Source organism: Saccostrea cucullata, unplaced genomic scaffold (assembly GCF_032062105.1).
Source record: "Saccostrea cucullata isolate Sc308-1 unplaced genomic scaffold, CSIRO_AGI_Scuc_v1 ctg726, whole genome shotgun sequence".
NCBI lineage: Eukaryota > Metazoa > Mollusca > Bivalvia > Ostreida > Ostreidae > Saccostrea > Saccostrea cuccullata.
In genome coordinates, this window is record NW_026925651.1 from 81,132 (window position 1) to 100,000 (window position 18,869).

Below are 18,869 nucleotides of genomic sequence, written 5' to 3' on the forward strand. Positions count from 1 at the left end.
TCTGTAATGAGTAGTTGCTGAGAAAACTGTGACGAAAATTTGTTACGTATGGTACGGACAGACATACGGATAAGAAGAAGTCAACACCCGATTTGTACGAAAATGAATACATGTACCAGCATATTAGTAAATATCTCAGTAAAGAATATGCTAAAATTTCAATCAACTGCTATGAGTAGTTGGTAAAAAAAATGACGATTTTTTTTATGTTTGGTACGGACAGACGCACGGATAAACAAGAGGTTGACATCGGATTTAAACAAAAATGAATCCCAACATATGGCACGCCTTAGCAAAGAATGTGCTAAAATTTCAAGCAACTGCGATGAGTAGTTAATTGCTGAGAAAACTGCGTCGAAAAATTTTTTACGGACAGACACATGGATGGACAGCTCGACAGAAGGGAAGACAGACACACAAGGGTAAAACAGTACACCCCCTCTTCTTCGGAGCGGGAGTATAACTTTCATTTTCATGAAGAATGTACACACATAACTAGCATAAATAACCAAAGGTAAATGTTTTTGTTGATTTAATAAGTTGGTTGTCGTCGTCGTTGATGTCGTCGTAAACATTTCACATTTTCATTTTCTTCTCAAAAACCACTTGGTGAAGAGAATTCAAGTTCAAATAAAGGGCCATGCCGTCTCCCAAGGGGAGATAATTATGAATTAGTAAATAATTAATGGCATCATTTAAAAATTCTTCTTCTCAAGAACTACTGGGCCAGGAAACTCATGTGGAAGCATCCTCAGGTAGTGTAGATTCAAGTTGTTCAAATCATGACCCCCGGGGGTAGGGTGTAAAACTTTTATCGCCCTTTGTGACTTCATCATAAACACAGGGGTCGTGATTTGAACAAAGAAGAAGGTACAGTTTCAATACAAATAAAGCCCTATTTTTCTAAAATATGAAAGTGATTTAAGAAATTAAAATTCATTCTTTCTGAATCATATGAATTCTTTGCAGTAAGAATACACAAATGATTTTTCTCATATGACCTCGTAAATGCTAACTGTGACGTCATTAACTTGTGCATTTTCCCGTATTTTCTTAAAAAGTTGCAGAAGACATCAATTTTCAGTGGAACTTTCTTTCAGAAAACATACTCTGCCACCGTCGCCCGGAAAGATTTTGAGATATATGATTTTTCATGGCTGTTTGCACAATATATCCAAAATTTAAAGCGGGTGACGGTGGCAGACGCTATTTTCTAAAGGACAATTAGCAGTAAACTGCTAATTGTGCCACACCCTACCCGTAGGACAATGATTTGGACAAAACTGATTCTACACTACCTGCAGAGAATGCTTTCGTATAAATATACCCAATCATGGCTTTGCGATTCTTCAGAATCAATATTTTAAAAGATTTTTCCTATGTATTCATACTTTTATACACTTTTTTTTTTTTTTTTTTTTACAATTTCATACTAAACGATGGGCCATAATATACACACTGAATAGTCAACAGATTTTCCCCAATCATGACAAAGAACACAGTTACGGTGGGTGTGTCCAGTCAGCAGGGGATGCTCACTCCTTTAAAGCACCTGATCCCACCTCTAATGTTTTAGATGTCTGTGTTTGTCTACTCCTGATTTACTTTGTTTGAATGGACTTATGAGCTTGATTGCTGTTTGTTATCTCCATATTTTAATTAAGGTACATAAACCCTCTGCTCACTTTTATGAAATTTTTCTTTACTTTTATGATTTTTCAAAGCGTATGTATATGCTGAATAAAATACAAACAATTATAGCATGGCTTGCGGGGCAAGATTTGACAAAAAAGGCAATTAAACTTGACAAATTTAGAAAGGAATAATAGATATTTGTGTCATTAAGAGTTATCTCTCTTATCAGAGTATCAATGTACCTTACGTTTGAATGAATAATTACAAAAACGTCAATGAATCCTGCATGAAAAAAAAGATGTATTCGTATTAAATGTTTGACCATAAATGTATCGCATTCTAAATTATATAAAATGTTTTAACTTTTATTACATAATATTAACTTGATATCATAAGGAAGTTGTATATACTTGAATAGTTCCTCATCACTATAAGAAAGTTTGTATGCTGTTCAAATTCATAACTTGACAAGAGTATAATTTAAATCCGTGGGCAAGTGAACAACTGTGTTTTGGTGTTGTTATTCTTCGATTTTTTTAAAAATTAAATCATGCCACAAAGTGATTTCCACTTTTTTTGGTTTACTTTTATTCCTGTGACAAAATCTATCCTGTGTACAGTAACACATGCTTATAACGAAGTGCAACGGATGGACTATTTGGCTTCTTTATACATGTAAATTTGTTATATCTGTTAAGTTTACAAAATGGTTTAAGGTTCATAAACCCTCTGCTCAATCATATAAAATGTTTGAACCTTAATGATTTTCCAAAAGAAATGTCTTTTATAAGTAAAATACAAATATAGCATAGCTTGCGGGGAAAAATTGGACAAAAAAGACAACTTGGCAAATCTATAAAGAAATAATACACATTGATGATATTAAGAGTTATCTATCTTATCAGAGTATCGATGAACCTTAAAGTCACAAGGACTAAAAATCACTTGGCTGTAAGTTTCAGTTCATTATATGTGTGTTCCCCATAACATGTTTTACTGTTTCAATAATTAAAAGTAGGAACATAATGTACAGTTAATGGTGTCTTTTATTTCAGTACATTTTAGATGTATATCGAAGGCATAATAGTTATAAAGAATGAATTGGTACTGAAACATCACCCACATGAAAGCCACTAGATTTAATAATGAGTTTATGGACAGCAATTCATACAGAACTGTTGTTGCATTAAAAATTTGTACACATTCACATCAAATTGCAGTTCTGACAACAGAAGCGGAAAAAAAAATATACTATGAGATATTTGATTGTGTATTACTGTATACTGCAAATTGCTTCTTCAGTTGAATGTAGAGGAAAATTAGCAAAAAATTTTTTTGGCCTTCCGAAATTAAGCAACTAAGACTAAAAACCATTGTTTACAAGTAAGTATATATAACAAAATAACAACAACAAAAAAAATCATTCAAACAGTATCAGATCCAACTTCCATTCAGGTTGAGCATCTCGTGTCTCTATACTTTCAGCATCAGATTAGTTTGGTTTTCTCTGACATTGAATTACAATTTTAAAACATCAGTATAATTCAGTAAAAGTCAAATTTCACATCATATCTCTGCTAGCCTTGCTGTGCATACACGAATGTTATAGAAAACTAGCATGTAGTATACACTTACAAGTGCATGTGAGTAATATAATGTTATTTCCCACATGACACAATGATAAAAACCCAATAAATTACATTTACTACATTATATATACAAGATACGATCTAAAATTTAATACAGTTGTTACCTAGAATATACATGTATATTGTACAAGCAACATTTATTGTGAAGTTCTCACTGGGGCTTTACATACATTGTTTTGGCCAAGATTTCTCACTTAAATTATGTATTGGTATTCCTATTATTTTGAACTGTAACTTACTTAACCTCTATTTATCAAACTAAATTCTGCCACATAAACATTCATAAAACATGCACACAACAGCATTACATATTAATGTTATATTTTGATAACTTACAAAATTTAGAAAAAGATTTTTTTTTTCTCTCAGCATTGGTTTCACTGAAAGAGAAAAAAATTGTTCTATATATGTATATGTATGCACCATCAGAATATGTATTGTATTTGTATACAGACTATGCCTTGTATCCATATAAAAAGAATACATACCATACATTCACAGAATACATATTGCATACAAACAAATAGAATGCCTCCGTAAAAAAAAACTGTTTTTCTACCTCACACCAAGACTTACAGGCAATTCTTGGATAATAAGCTAGAAATAAATCTTGGTATGACTTACTTTGATACAGTAGAGAGCTCAAGATATGAAAATCTGATATTTATAAGAAAGCCAGGACAGTCAATTCATATTGACACATATCCCTGATATTAAGACATAAAAAAGATACCCATGTTCAACTGTAGTTACATTCATGTAAAGCATTTTCCTTTCTTTATCAATCAAATTTAAAAAAAAATACAGAAATATAATGCAAGAAATCAAAAGATGCTACTCTTCTGCTCACAGATTTGTACAGAATTAAAATTACAACACATGCAATCAAAATTATTTAAACAGATGAAAACTGTTCAAATATCATGTTAATAAAAACCATATTTAAAGCATTCTCTCCATGCAAACTCCACTTCAAGTGTGGATCAAGTTTATATGCATTATGATTCATTGACATAGTTTCTTTGAACATTATGAAATTGTACATAATAAAACTTGCACAGCTATGGTGATAAATTAATCATACTTGCAGCATAAAATATATGCATCCATTTGAGTAAAACTATATCCAACATTTGAATGACCTTGTCATTAAAGATGTCCATGACCTTGTCATTTAATTCGCAAAGATTGTGATGCACTCTCAAGGTCATTATATGGTTCCTTGCTTTTTTTAAAAATAAATGTCAAAGGCAATGGACCACGAACAATGTCTAGAGTGAAATTTGTCGAGTTTGAATGGTTATAAAATAGTACACTTCCGTTTTTTGCTCTTTTTGTTGCTAGTCTTTCCGTTAGTCTGTCGGCTTGCTTCCATCTTTCTGTCTCTTATCGCTCTCATTAAATCGTAAAATACCTGTAAAAAACAAGGAAGAAATTAAATTATCAATAATAAAACACCCATAGAAAACAAATATATCAACAAAACCACTGTGACTATTTATCAGATAAGCCAATGGTGAAAAATAATTAATTACCATTTGCATAAATTGTTACTACATGTGATCTTGCTATTATACCCAGTGATATTTATAGATTACTATTTTTGTCGTTTATGGTGTCAACCAAAACAGGAAAAGAAAAGAAATTATATTTATTTTAACTTTACATAAAAAGCAAATTATTTCTCTGAAACACATTTGAAACTGCTACTAAATAAGAAAATAAATAAAAGCCTTGCTTAAAAGCAGTGGGCTACAAGGAAAACATTGGTAAAAAATTATTTTATCATTTTCATTCATGATCAAAACAGAATCATATGGCAAAGGCACTAAATGCTTGAAATAGTTTCTGTGGATGGTATAGGTGTATATGTGTTTCAAGGAATTTTAAGAAATTCTAATATATATATATACAGTGAACCTTCAGATATCCGGATGCTTCAGTATCCAGACGATTTTTCATCGGAACGGATTTTTTTAAACGTTATTTTGTCTTGTTTAGCTGGTAACTCAGATATCCGGACGCTTCACATATCTGGACAAATTGTCTTGGAACCAAAGCGTCCGGATAAATGAGGCTCCACTGTATAGTAATTGACACAATGGTTAATGATGCTTGTAGTAAAGGTAACTGTATATACTGTGAAATCACAAATTTTCGTGGGGGGTTTAATTTTCGTTGTTTTCGAGGTATGAAGAGACCCACGAATTAATGTCTGCCACAAAATGTAAAATTTTACATACATAACTACTCAACAATTCTTTATCCACGAAATCAAATCCCCACAAATCAAGAGGTTTTCCTCAAACCACGAAAATTTGACCCCTCGAAAGTATGTGATTTTACAGTATATGTAACATATCAAATGGTCTCACAACCTTTTTCATGAAATGAATTCTGTACATATTTATTATTATTAAATAACCAAAGCAAAAACATCGATAGGAAAATATAATGAACAGATCGAGTTCAATAGCAAATGATACATGGAAAAAACATAAGACATGCTGTATTTTAAAATTACAGTATATATATTTTTCTTTATAGCAGACATGACTTTTATATAAATTAATAGGTACAGCATGGCAGCAAAAAATAGAACTAAGTGAGGAGAAGGCAGAGAATTTCCATGTGTTTTGTTTACCAAATTGATCACATGACAATCACATGACCACACAACATTTAGTGGTGCGTTCTGGGAGGGGCTCTTTGGGAGCATTAGCTGCCTTTTTTTCTTTAATGGCTCGCATTAAGTCATAAAACACCTGAAATTGGACAATTTTAATCACGGATTGAGTTGTATGGCAAAGAATTGGATTTTTAATTTATTTACAAAGATAAAATGTTAAAATTAAATTAAAATTTCAGGATATTAATTTACATGTGAAGATGTATAAATTTTCCCAAAACTTTCCCAATTTACAAGAACTAGAATAGACATACAGGTAAAATAAATAAAACAGAGTTATTTTTGTTTAATATGTATTATTTTCACTCTTGCATGTTCAAATCTGTAATTCTGCCCCATCTTTAATTTGCCAAGACACTTTTGTGCTATGGAGATAATGCTGTTTTCTTTGAATTTGCCCCATTTTAATATACCAATGGGCAGTGTTCGAAATTAGCGTCGGTCCGTCGGTCCTGCGCCGACGTACAAACGGAAGGACTCATGTATAGTATGACTAAATGGGTCCTTGAAATGATTTTGGGCCGATGATTATTTGCCAAGAAAGAAAGCCCAAATAATATGTTTCTCTCCTATAACGCGATCGACACATTCAAATTGCTACCATATCTGCATGATCTGTACCGATTTCAATCAGCTGATGCAGTTTTTATGAAGAATGTTAATAGTAGCGTTGGTTGTAATATAAATATGTCATCCTAGTCAGCCTTCATTTAAATATGAAGAGGAATGATCATTTTTATATCATCTAGCATTTCCTCCCCCAATTTGTTTAGCTTCGTTTTCTATCGTAAGACAGCCATTTCGGGTGTCTACTGTAAATATCCCACCTGGTTATTTCAGTCCTGCGATGTTTGGCCCTATGTAATTTGGTACTTAGGGAAAGTGAAAATTAATGTTTTAAATGGAAACTTTATTATGCTTCAATATGTGAGATCGTACTTTAGGCAAAAAAAAAAAAAAAAAAAAAAATACAGACAGACAGACCCTGTTTCTTGGGGAATGTTACAAGAAACAAAAAGTATGTTACAGTAATATTAACATTTTTTTTGTATAGTTAAATAACATTATTTTTTTTATATTGGAAAGGAATCGATAAACTTACCAAGATTGTCAATTTATGTTAGATTATCAAATTATTTCCCAAAATATTTGATGGTATTATTTTTGGGCCTATGCTGCCTTGGAAGGACTTGTGAAGACCCTTTATCAGTGGGTCCTTTGGACCCACAGAAAATAATTCCGAATTTCGAACACTGCCAATGGGTATGAATGTGATGAAAATAAAACAGGGCCTAAACTTACCCTGTATGTATAATATTTCTTGTACAATGTATGTCTAAAATCACAATGTGTGATGAAGTAAAATTATTTCAAATTCTCACCTCTAATAAAATTCTTTGATACCTAAATAAATTAAAATTTTTTGGGGGAGAAATGATTATGTGTAGTATAATTAGAAAAGTGTCTGGATTGTTCTTGCAGAATTGGGAAAACAAAGGACGTGGATTGGGGAGGGGGGGGGGGTCATAATAAATAAGGTGAAGATGTGTGGAATTTAATTATATTCTGTTAATAAATTCTTTCTTTGCTTCATATTATTAAGTTACTGTATGCATTATTCTTAATCTGTATAATTTTTAATTGAAATTTTGAAAACAAAACAAACTAGAACTGTCCAAACGGGACAAAATACCCCCCGCTGGGTTTTTCAGAAGTAAGTTTTTCCATAAGAAAGATATGTATCAAACATGAATCATGAAATTTTTATTCCAGTGACCTTGAAGTTCCCCAAATGACCTTGAGTCAAAGTCATGACACACCCTTGGGTCGTGGGCAATCTTTGTGTGAAATGAGATCCTACCAAGTATATCCATAAGAAAGATATTAACCGGACACGGATAATGAATTTTTTCTTCCAGTGACCTTGAAGTTCCCCAAATGACCTTAGGTCAAGGTCATGACACACCCTTGGATCATGGGCAATCTTTGTGTGAAATGAGAATCTACCAAGTTTATCCATTAAGAAAGATATGGACCAGACACGAATTATGAAATTTTTCTTCCAGTGACCTTGAACTTCCCCAAATGACCTTGGGTCAAGGTCATGACACACCCTTGGGTCATGGGCAATCTTTTTGTGAAATGAGATCCTACCAAGTTTATCCATAAGAAAGATATGGACCGGACACGAATTATGAAATTTTTCTTCCATTGACCTTGAACTTCCCCAAATGACCTTGGGTCATGGTCATGACAAACCCTTGGGTCATGGGCAATTTTTGTGTGAAATGAGATCCTACCAAGTTTATCCATAAGAAAGATATGGACCGGACACGAGTTATGAAATTTTTCTTCCAGTGACCTTGAACTTCCCCAAATGACCTTGGGTCAAGGTCATGACACACTCTTGGGTCATGGGCAATCTTTGTGTGAAATGAGAACCTACCAAGTTTATCCATAAGAAAGATATTAACCGGACACGGATAATGAATTTTTTCTTCCAGTGACCTTGAAGTTCCCCAAATGACCTTAGGTCAAGGTCATGACACACCCTTGGGTCATGGGCAATCTTTGTGTGAAATGAGAATCTACCAAGTTTATCCATAAGAAAGATATGGACCAGACATTTATGAAATTTTTCTTCCAGTGACCTTGAACTTCCCCAAATGACCTTGGGTCAAGGTCATGACACACCCTTAGGTCATGGGCAATCTTTGTGTGGAGTAGTAGATTCTAATGTCCCTCGGTAAGAAAGATATGGACCTGACACGATTGCACCGACAGACAGACAGACGGACGGACGGACACACGGACAGACAGACAGACGGACAAGGTGATTCCTATATACCCCCCCCCCCCCAAACTTCGTTTGCAGGGGGTATAACTATCAATAAACATACGTCATCCTTAATGAAATTGTTGAAGGTACTGTAGATAGGTGGGAAATCAAGCAGGTCATTTGTGTATATACATGAGTACAAGTCTGTATAATACATGTGTTTCTAAACTAAAATTGAAACACTTGTGCCTAAACATGAAAAGTCTTACTGGCATTGAAACACTTTCAAAATGACTGAATAGAAATTTATGTAGCATCTGCACTTTCCCAGAATAGTGGAATTTTATCTTCCACTTGTGTTGTAACCATCAAATTGAATCCAAATTTAGATCTATGCACCAGATTGCTTTGAACTAAAATCTTAAATTGTTTTAACCCTCTCCTTATCCTTCAAAAGGTAATGAACCTTGGTTACTTTCACATTTAAAGGCAAGTTTCTGGCAAAGAAACAAAGTTACTTTTTTTTTTTTTTTTTTTTATTTTTTTATATCTATAGATTTACCTCATTCTGTTTATAACACGTCTTTCAATTATTCACTTTATTTCTCACAAAATTAGATTATATTTAAATCACATTAAAATTTCTTGACAAAACTTTCATATTAACTGCAAAAGCTTTACTCTTGCATCTTTCAATTTATCCTAGCATTGTCATCCCTATTACCATTTATAACTATAATTCTATATATATAACATAAATTAAAAGTTACAAAACCACACTTGGAATGAAGCATATGTCTGAGAGCACATTGTGTGAATGATACAAATCTCATATTGTTCCACTTAAAGTCCACAGTAATTACACAATCCAGTGTTTATTTTTTGAGGGGTGGGGGGTATGATGCTATATGATCAGACAGCATCCTTTGGAGGAACTGTCGCTGGGGGGTTTTATGTCCTTTGACCTCCTGTCCCCCTGCCTTTGTGTTGGCAAGGTCACTCTTCGATTAATTGTCCCCACCCGCATACCCGACTTACTTTGTTTGATCATGCGTAACAGATCATAAAAACACTGTCAAAAAAAAAATAGAAAAGTGTTCTTTATATAAAATCAAGAGTGAAAATGTTCATTAGCGTTAGAAAAGTAAAGAGAATATACATACATTTTATTAACTCCTTAATAAAACGTATACATAATTTCGGCCAGTGCAAACTTAATTTACAAAGTTCAAAAAAATGAGATGTTTGTGAAAAACTTATGTCCCCCCCCCCTCCCCTTTCAAATATTTAATGGAACTTTTCTGAGTCCAAGGGGCATTACTCTGTCAAAAATTGCTTGATCATACCCAAAACAGAACTTGAACAGATATTCTCATGAAAAATCTGTATACCAAATTTCATTACAGTATGTGCAACCTCTACAAAGAAAATGAATGACTGACAGACAGACAGGCAGACCAACCGACATTGACAGTACATTGGTCATTTGAAATCATTCTTCTCTCTTCAAAAGCACACATTTAATCACATTAACATGATTAACACATCATTTGTGGTACACACAAGAAAGATAACTCTAGTCATCAATAAATGTTATAGCTTCCTCTTATCATATAAATCCATTCCATAACACTAAAACACATTCCCTGTAAGCCTTATTAAATAAGACAGCATACAAACAACGTTTTCCCAAAAGGATACCAATTATATTCAAATTTTAACATTTCACGCGTGCCCATGTGAATGCACGTGCATAATGATCATATAATCTTGTCTACACTTTCTATATATTTAAATATACTTTTTATTAAAGCATTTAGTCCAAAAGTATTAAAAATCACTCATTCAAGTGTATTTTTAATTTCACTCGTTCCAAATGCACGCACGTGCGTGCATATAAAACTTCTTGTTAGAGGCCCTTATATCTAATTAAACCATCCTGTTTGGTTGAAAACCAAAGGAATTATAGCCATTTCAAGTTTCAGCCAATCAGATTGCAGCACACGTGCATTGATTTCATAGAATTTTTTTCTAAATCATATTGTAGAATATCCTAATGCATTGTTTTAAATTTCAAAGCATTTCATCAAAAATCAAAGGAGATATAGATACAGATGCATGAAAAGGCATGTGATTTCAAGAATTTTTTTCTAAATCATATTGTAGAATATCCTAATGCATGACTATGTTTTAAATTTCAAAGCATTTCATCAAAAATCAAAGGAGATATAGCCATTTAAAGTTTCAGCCAATCAGAGAAAAATGATTTCAAGAATTTTCTTCTAAATCATATTGTAGAATATCCTAATGCATGACTATGTTTTAAATTTCAAAGCATTTCATCAAAAATCAAAGGAGATATAGCCATTTAAAGTTTCAGCCAATCAGATTGCAGCACACGTGCATGCGCGTGATTTCTTGAAATTTTTTGTATATCAAATTGCAGGATGTCCTAATGCATGACTATATTTAAATTTCAAAGCATTTCGTCAAAAAACAAAGGAGATATAGCCATTTAAAAAAAAAAATTTCATGAAATTTTTCCATTTTTTTAGGATATCCTAATTCATGGCAATTTTAAAAATTTCAAAGCATTTCGTCGGAAAACAAAAGAGATATTGAGATTTTTGTTTCAGCCAATCAGAGCAAGGCGCACGTGCATGCGCGTGAGTTCGTGCTAATTTGACAGTGTCATATTATTAACACTATTAATATATCCTTATGTAATGAGTTTCAAAGCATTTCATCAAAAAATGTAAAAGTTATAGCTATATTAAGTATATCAGTCAATTCACTCATTTCACGCGCACGCACGTGCAGGCGCATGCGCGCAAAATGACCTTCGTTCCGCACACCTACACTACACACCTATTAACCCTAAAAAGGTTTTAGCTCAGTTGGGTGAACAGTTTCTGACAGCGGACAAAAAAGTACCGGAGAACAAATAAGAAAAAAAATAATAATAATAAGAAACAGATGTAATTACCTCTAATGTAAACGGAATACCACCTCCTAGATTATTTATAAATATCCTTATCCATTTTGTTTAAAAGATGTGATACAGATGTATGAAAAGGTGCCAACAATCGTCTAAACAGAATTCATATGCCTGAATCCTTGAGTAGGAAATTTTACAAATTTACAAAAGCGAGGAAAATGTCATTCTTATGAGAAAATGCCTAACATCTGCAAAATGATGTTACAAAATCTGTTGAGTTTCGTTAAGGAGTAAAAAAATGCTTTTTTTTTTTTTTTTTTTAAAATCCCAAGAAATCATCTTTATTTAAAATGTTGCATTCTTATTCCAACAGCTGTTAACATGGTTATGCATGTATATTAACCTACTGAAAGACTAGAGACACCTGTGTAAAACATGCATTTTATCTACGTCTGACAGCACATCCGAGAATTTTCTCAACTCCCGACAACTAATTTCCAGGAAAACACAATTAAAAAAAAAAAAAAACTGAAAGCCTATGTATTAAACACCTGAATATTTTTGCAGCTTTATATAATGATAAAAAAAAATCTATGCCCTCATTGAGATATTTATCAAATGTTAAATTGGGAAAATTAACAACATTCATACACTTTAATGCCAGGATTCTTTGCAGCCATTATTTTTCTGAATTAAAACTGAATTTTTTTTTATATTTCATAATGACATATAGTCTTTTTTTCATATCTGATGTACCATGGATGTATGCATTTCAAAAACTTTTACTCTGCCTGTTCAGTGCAGTTTAACTAATTTCCACATCCATTACAAACAAATATCTAACCATTACAAACATGTTCTTTAAAAAAAAAATGGAGATAACAAGCCCCCTATCCTATGCATGGAGAAAGTCACTGTTTCTTCCTAGACTCCCACAATTAGCTTCTAATGAAATGGCTGCTACCTCATAGACTCTGTGATAAGGGGAGCATGCAATAAAAGATAACAGTCAGAGGAAGCTAATCAAGCAATGAAAAACACCTACAAGAAATCACCAACTTAAAATCTACAGATCTACAGGAAATTAATACAGGGAGTGGGAGAGCAACTGCCTTCAAAAATTTGGCATGTACTTTTATCCGGGTATACTTTTTTCAACATGTTTTCCATACTATTATCCTGGTTTTATTTCAAAATGTAAACATTTATGTTAATTTAATAAATGAAAATATCTAGGTCTAATTTTGGAACAGAACCAACAAGAATTTTAAAAACATTTATATAAATTTATAACTTCTTTTGAAGTTACAAGCATATGAATAGAATGTTATAAAAAGTCAGTATTTACTTTTAAATCTTAAAAAAATGTATGTGATAAAGAATGAATAGCAAAATAAAATCACTACGAAAAACCATCTGCTTTAATAAAAAGCAAGCACAGATTTTCAGAAAGTATACAGGCATTCAATACTCTGAAGTGAATACACTCCTATTGTACTTTGTTTGTATTAATAATCTTTAAAATCCTTCTGGTTTTCACTAGTCAAGTTCAATGAGCAGGAAATCTTCATTAATAAACACTGCAGGAGATCTAGTTTAATTTTTATCCTACAGGTCCAAAAATCAAAATACTTAATAAGGAAAAGATTTATGTTAATGCAAGTACCTCACAGCTTCCACTAGAGAGAAAAATATAAGCTCAGATTTATTTATTTATCTATGTTTATGCGTTACAATAAAAAAAATCCTTGTGATCTGTTTATTCTACTGAGAAGTTTAGAACAAAGTTGTTTAATGATAAAAAAAGTTAGCCTTGATTAATTACATATTTGGCTGCATGTGTCATCAAAATTTAAGACATTGACTAAGTATTCAGGAGACACAATTTTAAGACAATCAGTAACTAAAGAATAAAGAAGTTGAAAGTAAAATATACTCTGAAAAGGCAATTATAATTTGCTTCACATTTAGACCATCAAACTAGGTGGGGGCATCCAGGACAGGTCACAGCTGAATTGATAAATCTTGTCAGGGGACATTTACTGTTAATGGACATCTTTACACGTTAGCACTAATATCCATTGCTTGTTAAAGCCTAGGGACAGGTTTAAACTAATTCAATTATTTTCGTATAAAAAAAATATCATGCATCTATTACACTCAAGCCTTTCCTTTACTAGAATGTCTTGTTTTGAAGGCAAAAACCTAACTTAAGAAAATTTAGATATCCATTGGTTTTGACTTATGATTAATCCTTATTCTCTACAGGACAGATCAAAAATAAAATCCCTTCCATTTAAAAATTTACCCCAAATATATATATTCCTGTTTCATTTCTACTTTTCATTTTTAAAACAGCCTAGCTAGGACTAAGACTCAACAGCACACCAATCCATAGTGTTAAACCTCTATAAATCACAATGACTTCCCTGTAGCTATTCACTCAATACTTATTATTGTCCTTGCTTCAGTGTTTGCTTCCTTGATTCACTTATTTCACAAGAACTCTTACTTTCCCAATCATGACAAGGAGCACACAGCGGGTGTGACCAGTAGCTAGGGGATACTCACTCCTCCACAGCACCTGAACCCACCTCTGATGTTTAGGAGGTCCATGTTTGCTCTGATCCTATTTTGTATTGTTTAATGGACTTCTGAGCTTTCCTTACTGTTCGTTATCTCCATATATTTCATTTCGTGCAAAAAAAAATGGTAGTTCATTTCAACAGCTCAATTCTCTTTCATAATACAATATACTATATGTACAATATCTCTTTCGATGGTAAATCGGTACCGTTTCCTTACCTTATCAACATTAGCTCTAGTTTTAGCTGACGTTTCTACATAGGGTACGTTCCATTGTTTTGCCCTTTCTTGAGCTTCTTCCACACTGACATATCTCCTGTCTTCTAAATCTGCCTTGTTTCCAACTAAGAGAAAGGGTATTGTGTCGTCGTTCTTTACTCGTAAAATTTGTTCCCTGTAATGAAAACAATAATGATTTAACATTTCACATAAAGAGTAGTAAATTTTTTAAAAAATATTAAATGCATGGTAATCAATTACTCCATATAACAATAAGCTTTACTAATTTCTCTGAATGACTATGTAAACTAAGTTTTATTCACAATTCATCAGTTTGAAATCAATCTGCAACAATAAATTTCTGCAAGCGAAGAAATATTCTCTACAAATACAAAGCAAGAGAAATGGTTCGCAGCGATTAATATTCACGAGTTAAAGTACGTTGCGAAACTCATGGATATTTCTCCAAAAGTTGGTTTACAGTACATATAAATGTTATAAACAATTAACCATTCAGGATAGAACACACAAAATGACATATCTTAAGACTCTTCAATTTTGATCATAGCAATGTTGATCTGACCATGACCCTTCCTGAATGATCTTGACCTGACTCCTGGGTTTTGACCTTCACCTTGACCAAATACAGCATCATTAATTCATATATATATTTATACTTTAAAAGTCTTAACCAACAGGTCCAACATAAATTTGTTGACAAACAGACATACCAGTAACTGTAAGTTTTCAATGGCATAGAATGGTATTATGTAAAGCTCATACAAGTATGTCTTGAAGACAATTATCTACTTTTTCAAGATCAATGTACTGCAAGTACATGTACTTCATTTCATTTTCAGCATATGTAAACATATTTTTATAAATTTCAAACTGCAGTATAAGAATTCTTGTCCAATAATCATTCAAATATTTCCCAATGTTATTGTTACAAATGTTACATTACCTTCAAATTCCTTAGCATATGTATTGTGTGATGGTATTCTTTTATCAAATTAAGAAATTCATATGTGAGCATCATCAGTGAATCTTATATCTTCTCATTTCCAGTAAACAATTTACTTCTCTTTTATTTTTTGTTTGTAGAATTTCATTTCTTTGGAAAAGTCAGAAAAAGATTTCTAGCATTTTAATACATGCTCCTTGTTTTAAAAAGTTGTTCTATATAACCAGATCAGATGTTAAAACACTTGATTTTAACACTGGAAATTCCTAACAGACAATCAGTTTATTGAGCCCTGACTGCCACTGAAGCCTCTATTTAACATGTGTTAAAGAATATCATCTGATCTATCATAAAAATGGAATGTTAAGGGTTTTATCAGCTTGGAAAAATATTTAGGAATCTCGGCATATAAACAAACTGCCTATAAACAATTAAGATATACCTACAATGTATTTTCTAACTAGATTGAGATGATGGAATGAAAATTTCTATCAAACTTGAATGAGAATTGTACTACATTGTCACAAAAGGATAATGATTGTGTTGTGTGCTTTCATTAAACTAATAATCCGTGCATGTTATACATGTTTTATAAAAATTCTTCGCAATTTTGTAGTGATTTTTTAAAAACTTTTCTTTCTTTTTTAATATCATGCATGTAGCGTTCACATATCTATAAATAGAACTGGAATGGTTTATATGTGTGCTGTGTAGCACCCACTTACATCTGAACATAGGTTTGATACTATTTGGATGCATGTGCATTTCAGTACCAATAATTCAATCCATAAAAACATTACACCTTCAGAATCAGTTACTGTATTATGTACTGGGATCTTACCTATCAGAATGTTGGAAAATGTATAACTTCCCTTCCAGTGTTAATTAAGTCACTCAAAAACTTTGACCCCCCAAAGGCCATGATATAAAATACTTTGTCAAGAGGAAGTTATATAAAGTGGCATAATTTTTGTATATCAACATGATCAATATATGAACATATGTTTCCTTCATCAAGGTGACAGATGAGTTTATCTAAAAATTTTGAATTTTTTTTTTTTTTAAAGATAATACACTACAGTATGTAACTGATTTATGTATTAATCATAAAAATTATTTACATCATCACAGCATTTCTAATAGATCGGAAACCATAGCATCATTATCATGAGCATTTACAACACAGGTGTACAACATAAAATGTTTGAATTCCTGCTGAACTATTAAGAACAGCTGTAAAAATGTGTTTTCATTGCCTGATAAGTCAAACAAATGGCTATCCATTGAGTTTCGAATTTTTTAGTGACTTGAAATTGTTTTTTAAACTTTATTCTTTAGACTTTATTCTTGCAAGTTGAAGACTACATAAATGTTTGAATCATATAAAATTTCCATAGCCCACTCAAAGGAAGTTGCTCTAAATCATGTAGATGGATGCCAGTGATTTTTCTACACTCAGTTTAGGTCCGAATATCGGCCCTTTCCCCTCTCAAAAATTACTGATTTTTTCCCAATTTTGAACTGCTTTTTTCCCAAAATCAAAACGTATTGTTTTGGTTATATTGAATTTTTTATGTACGACTTATCTAAAATGGAACGCTATTGTCTTTGGTCATTCGGACGCTTAAAATAATGGCGAAAAACAGCAGTTTATTTGTGTGTTTGTAAGACTTGGAAAAACACATGGATCATGTGGATGTCAAACATTGTAAGAAATTTAATATGCATGTGAATCGGTTAAACATAGCTTTATTTGTAAATTGCAAGTACTAGTAGTTCTACAACAAGCTTCCTTGATTTCACGAAAATTAAACTGTTTCTTCATCCTGCAGATACTAGCATTGCAGAGAATACAGCAATACATCATTACATGCTAGTAAATCGTGTCAAGATTATTCCATCTCCAAGGCGAGCAATAATGAAAAATTGGGAATGATTTTTTCTCAATTATGTCTACCATTATGGCAAAAAATGAAAATAGGACAATCAAAGAACAAAAATGAAAGAAAATTAAAAATGTAGAACTGTGTTCATTTTGTTGAAAAATTTTATAGCAAATAAATGATATTACATTTACAGTAACTTATATATTTTATTTTACTTGTCAATATGAAGGTTAATTACAATTTTATTGTTTTTCCCAATTTGATGCAAGTGTCGACAATTTTTCCCAATTGAAAAGGCCCAGGCCCCTTTTAAAAATTGTAGAAAAATCACTGGATGCGACAAACTCTACAGATATCAGAGACCAATCGCAGCTAAATCTCACTGACATGATAAATCTCATAGCCAAACTTGTCCCTAAAAAATTAAATATAGCAGTATAGCAGTGGGCATTTAAAATGTGAACGGTGTCTGGGGGTTCCGTGGGCACATTTGATTGGGACCCTTGTAGAAGTAGGGGGAATGTCACAAGGGTTGTAATTTGAATGTCTCAATAGAGTGTTCAGAAGGGTATTGAATATGGCAGAATATCAACGGCAATGTTCTGCAATTACTGCAGTTGTTTTTATAGAATTTCGAAAGGGCAAAGAGACGACTTAGAGTGAAGAATTCATATTCAAACAATACTCAGGAAAGAAATGAGAAATACAAATAAATGAATGGTATGTGAAGTGAACACTGGATACTAACCTAAAATCTACTGTAGCCTGAAATGACTCCTGTTCTGTTATAGAGAAAAGACACAGAAAGCCTTCCCCACTTCTGAAATAATTGTCCCTGATTGCTGCATATTCCTCCTGACCGGCTGTGTCCAAAATGTCAATCTGCACTTCCTCTCCGTCTAACACAACTTTCTTTCTGTAGGAATCTGCCTTTGTAGGCTCATAATCTTCAACAAACTACAAAAAAGAAGACAAAATATCATGTCTGCCAAAAGAGTCAATAGTCTATTTTTTTCAATCAGATTTTTAATGGACAAGTGAAAATTGCTTTGCACTTATTCAACTGGACAAGATGATACATCTCAACTACACAATGAACTAATTTCTTGTGTTTGCTACCTTAACGGAAACAATATCAAAATTACTTAAGCTCATACATTGCTTTAAATATTGACTGAGAAAACGGAAGAATGAACACAATATCTGATACAACAAAAATACATGTTTTACTCACTTTCTCATATATTTATTGAAATACCACAATTATTTAGACTGTTGACTGGAGAATTGACTTATTTATAATCTGATGATTAACAAAATACGAGTTTTATTTACTGAATACTCACTTCATCATACATAAACTGTAGGGTCAGAGCTGATTTTCCCACACCTCCACTCCCTACCATAATGACTTTGTGTATAACCTGTGGTTGTTGTGTCTTTGCCTTCGACATCTTGATCTCTCTCTCTGAATTTTTTTATTTCTTCTAGGTTCGGTGTATATCCACCAGAACGAGTCTCTTA

General features: G+C 32.4%; 1 protein-coding gene across 2 annotated transcripts in view; it reads right to left on the reverse strand.

The window, feature by feature from the left end:
- Positions 1-2,663: 2,663 nt before the first annotated feature.
- The window catches only part of LOC134269502 (ras-related protein Ral-A-like), a 16,936-nt gene continuing 730 nt past the window's right edge, over positions 2,664-18,869 (reverse strand). Inside the window, exons 2-6 of one of the 2 annotated variants that reach the window (XM_062751707.1) lie at positions 18,692-18,865; positions 18,094-18,302; positions 14,496-14,670; positions 5,929-6,049; positions 4,561-4,698 (exon numbers count right to left, since the gene is read on the reverse strand). In XM_062751707.1, the coding sequence (XP_062607691.1) occupies positions 5,948-6,049; positions 14,496-14,670; positions 18,094-18,302; positions 18,692-18,799 (594 nt within the window). In that variant the 5' untranslated portion in view covers positions 18,800-18,865 and the 3' untranslated portion in view covers positions 4,561-4,698; positions 5,929-5,947. Of the gene's footprint in view, positions 4,699-5,928; positions 6,050-14,495; positions 14,671-18,093; positions 18,303-18,691; positions 18,866-18,869 lie in introns of both variants that reach the window. The other variant, XM_062751706.1, reaches the window with a different exon arrangement.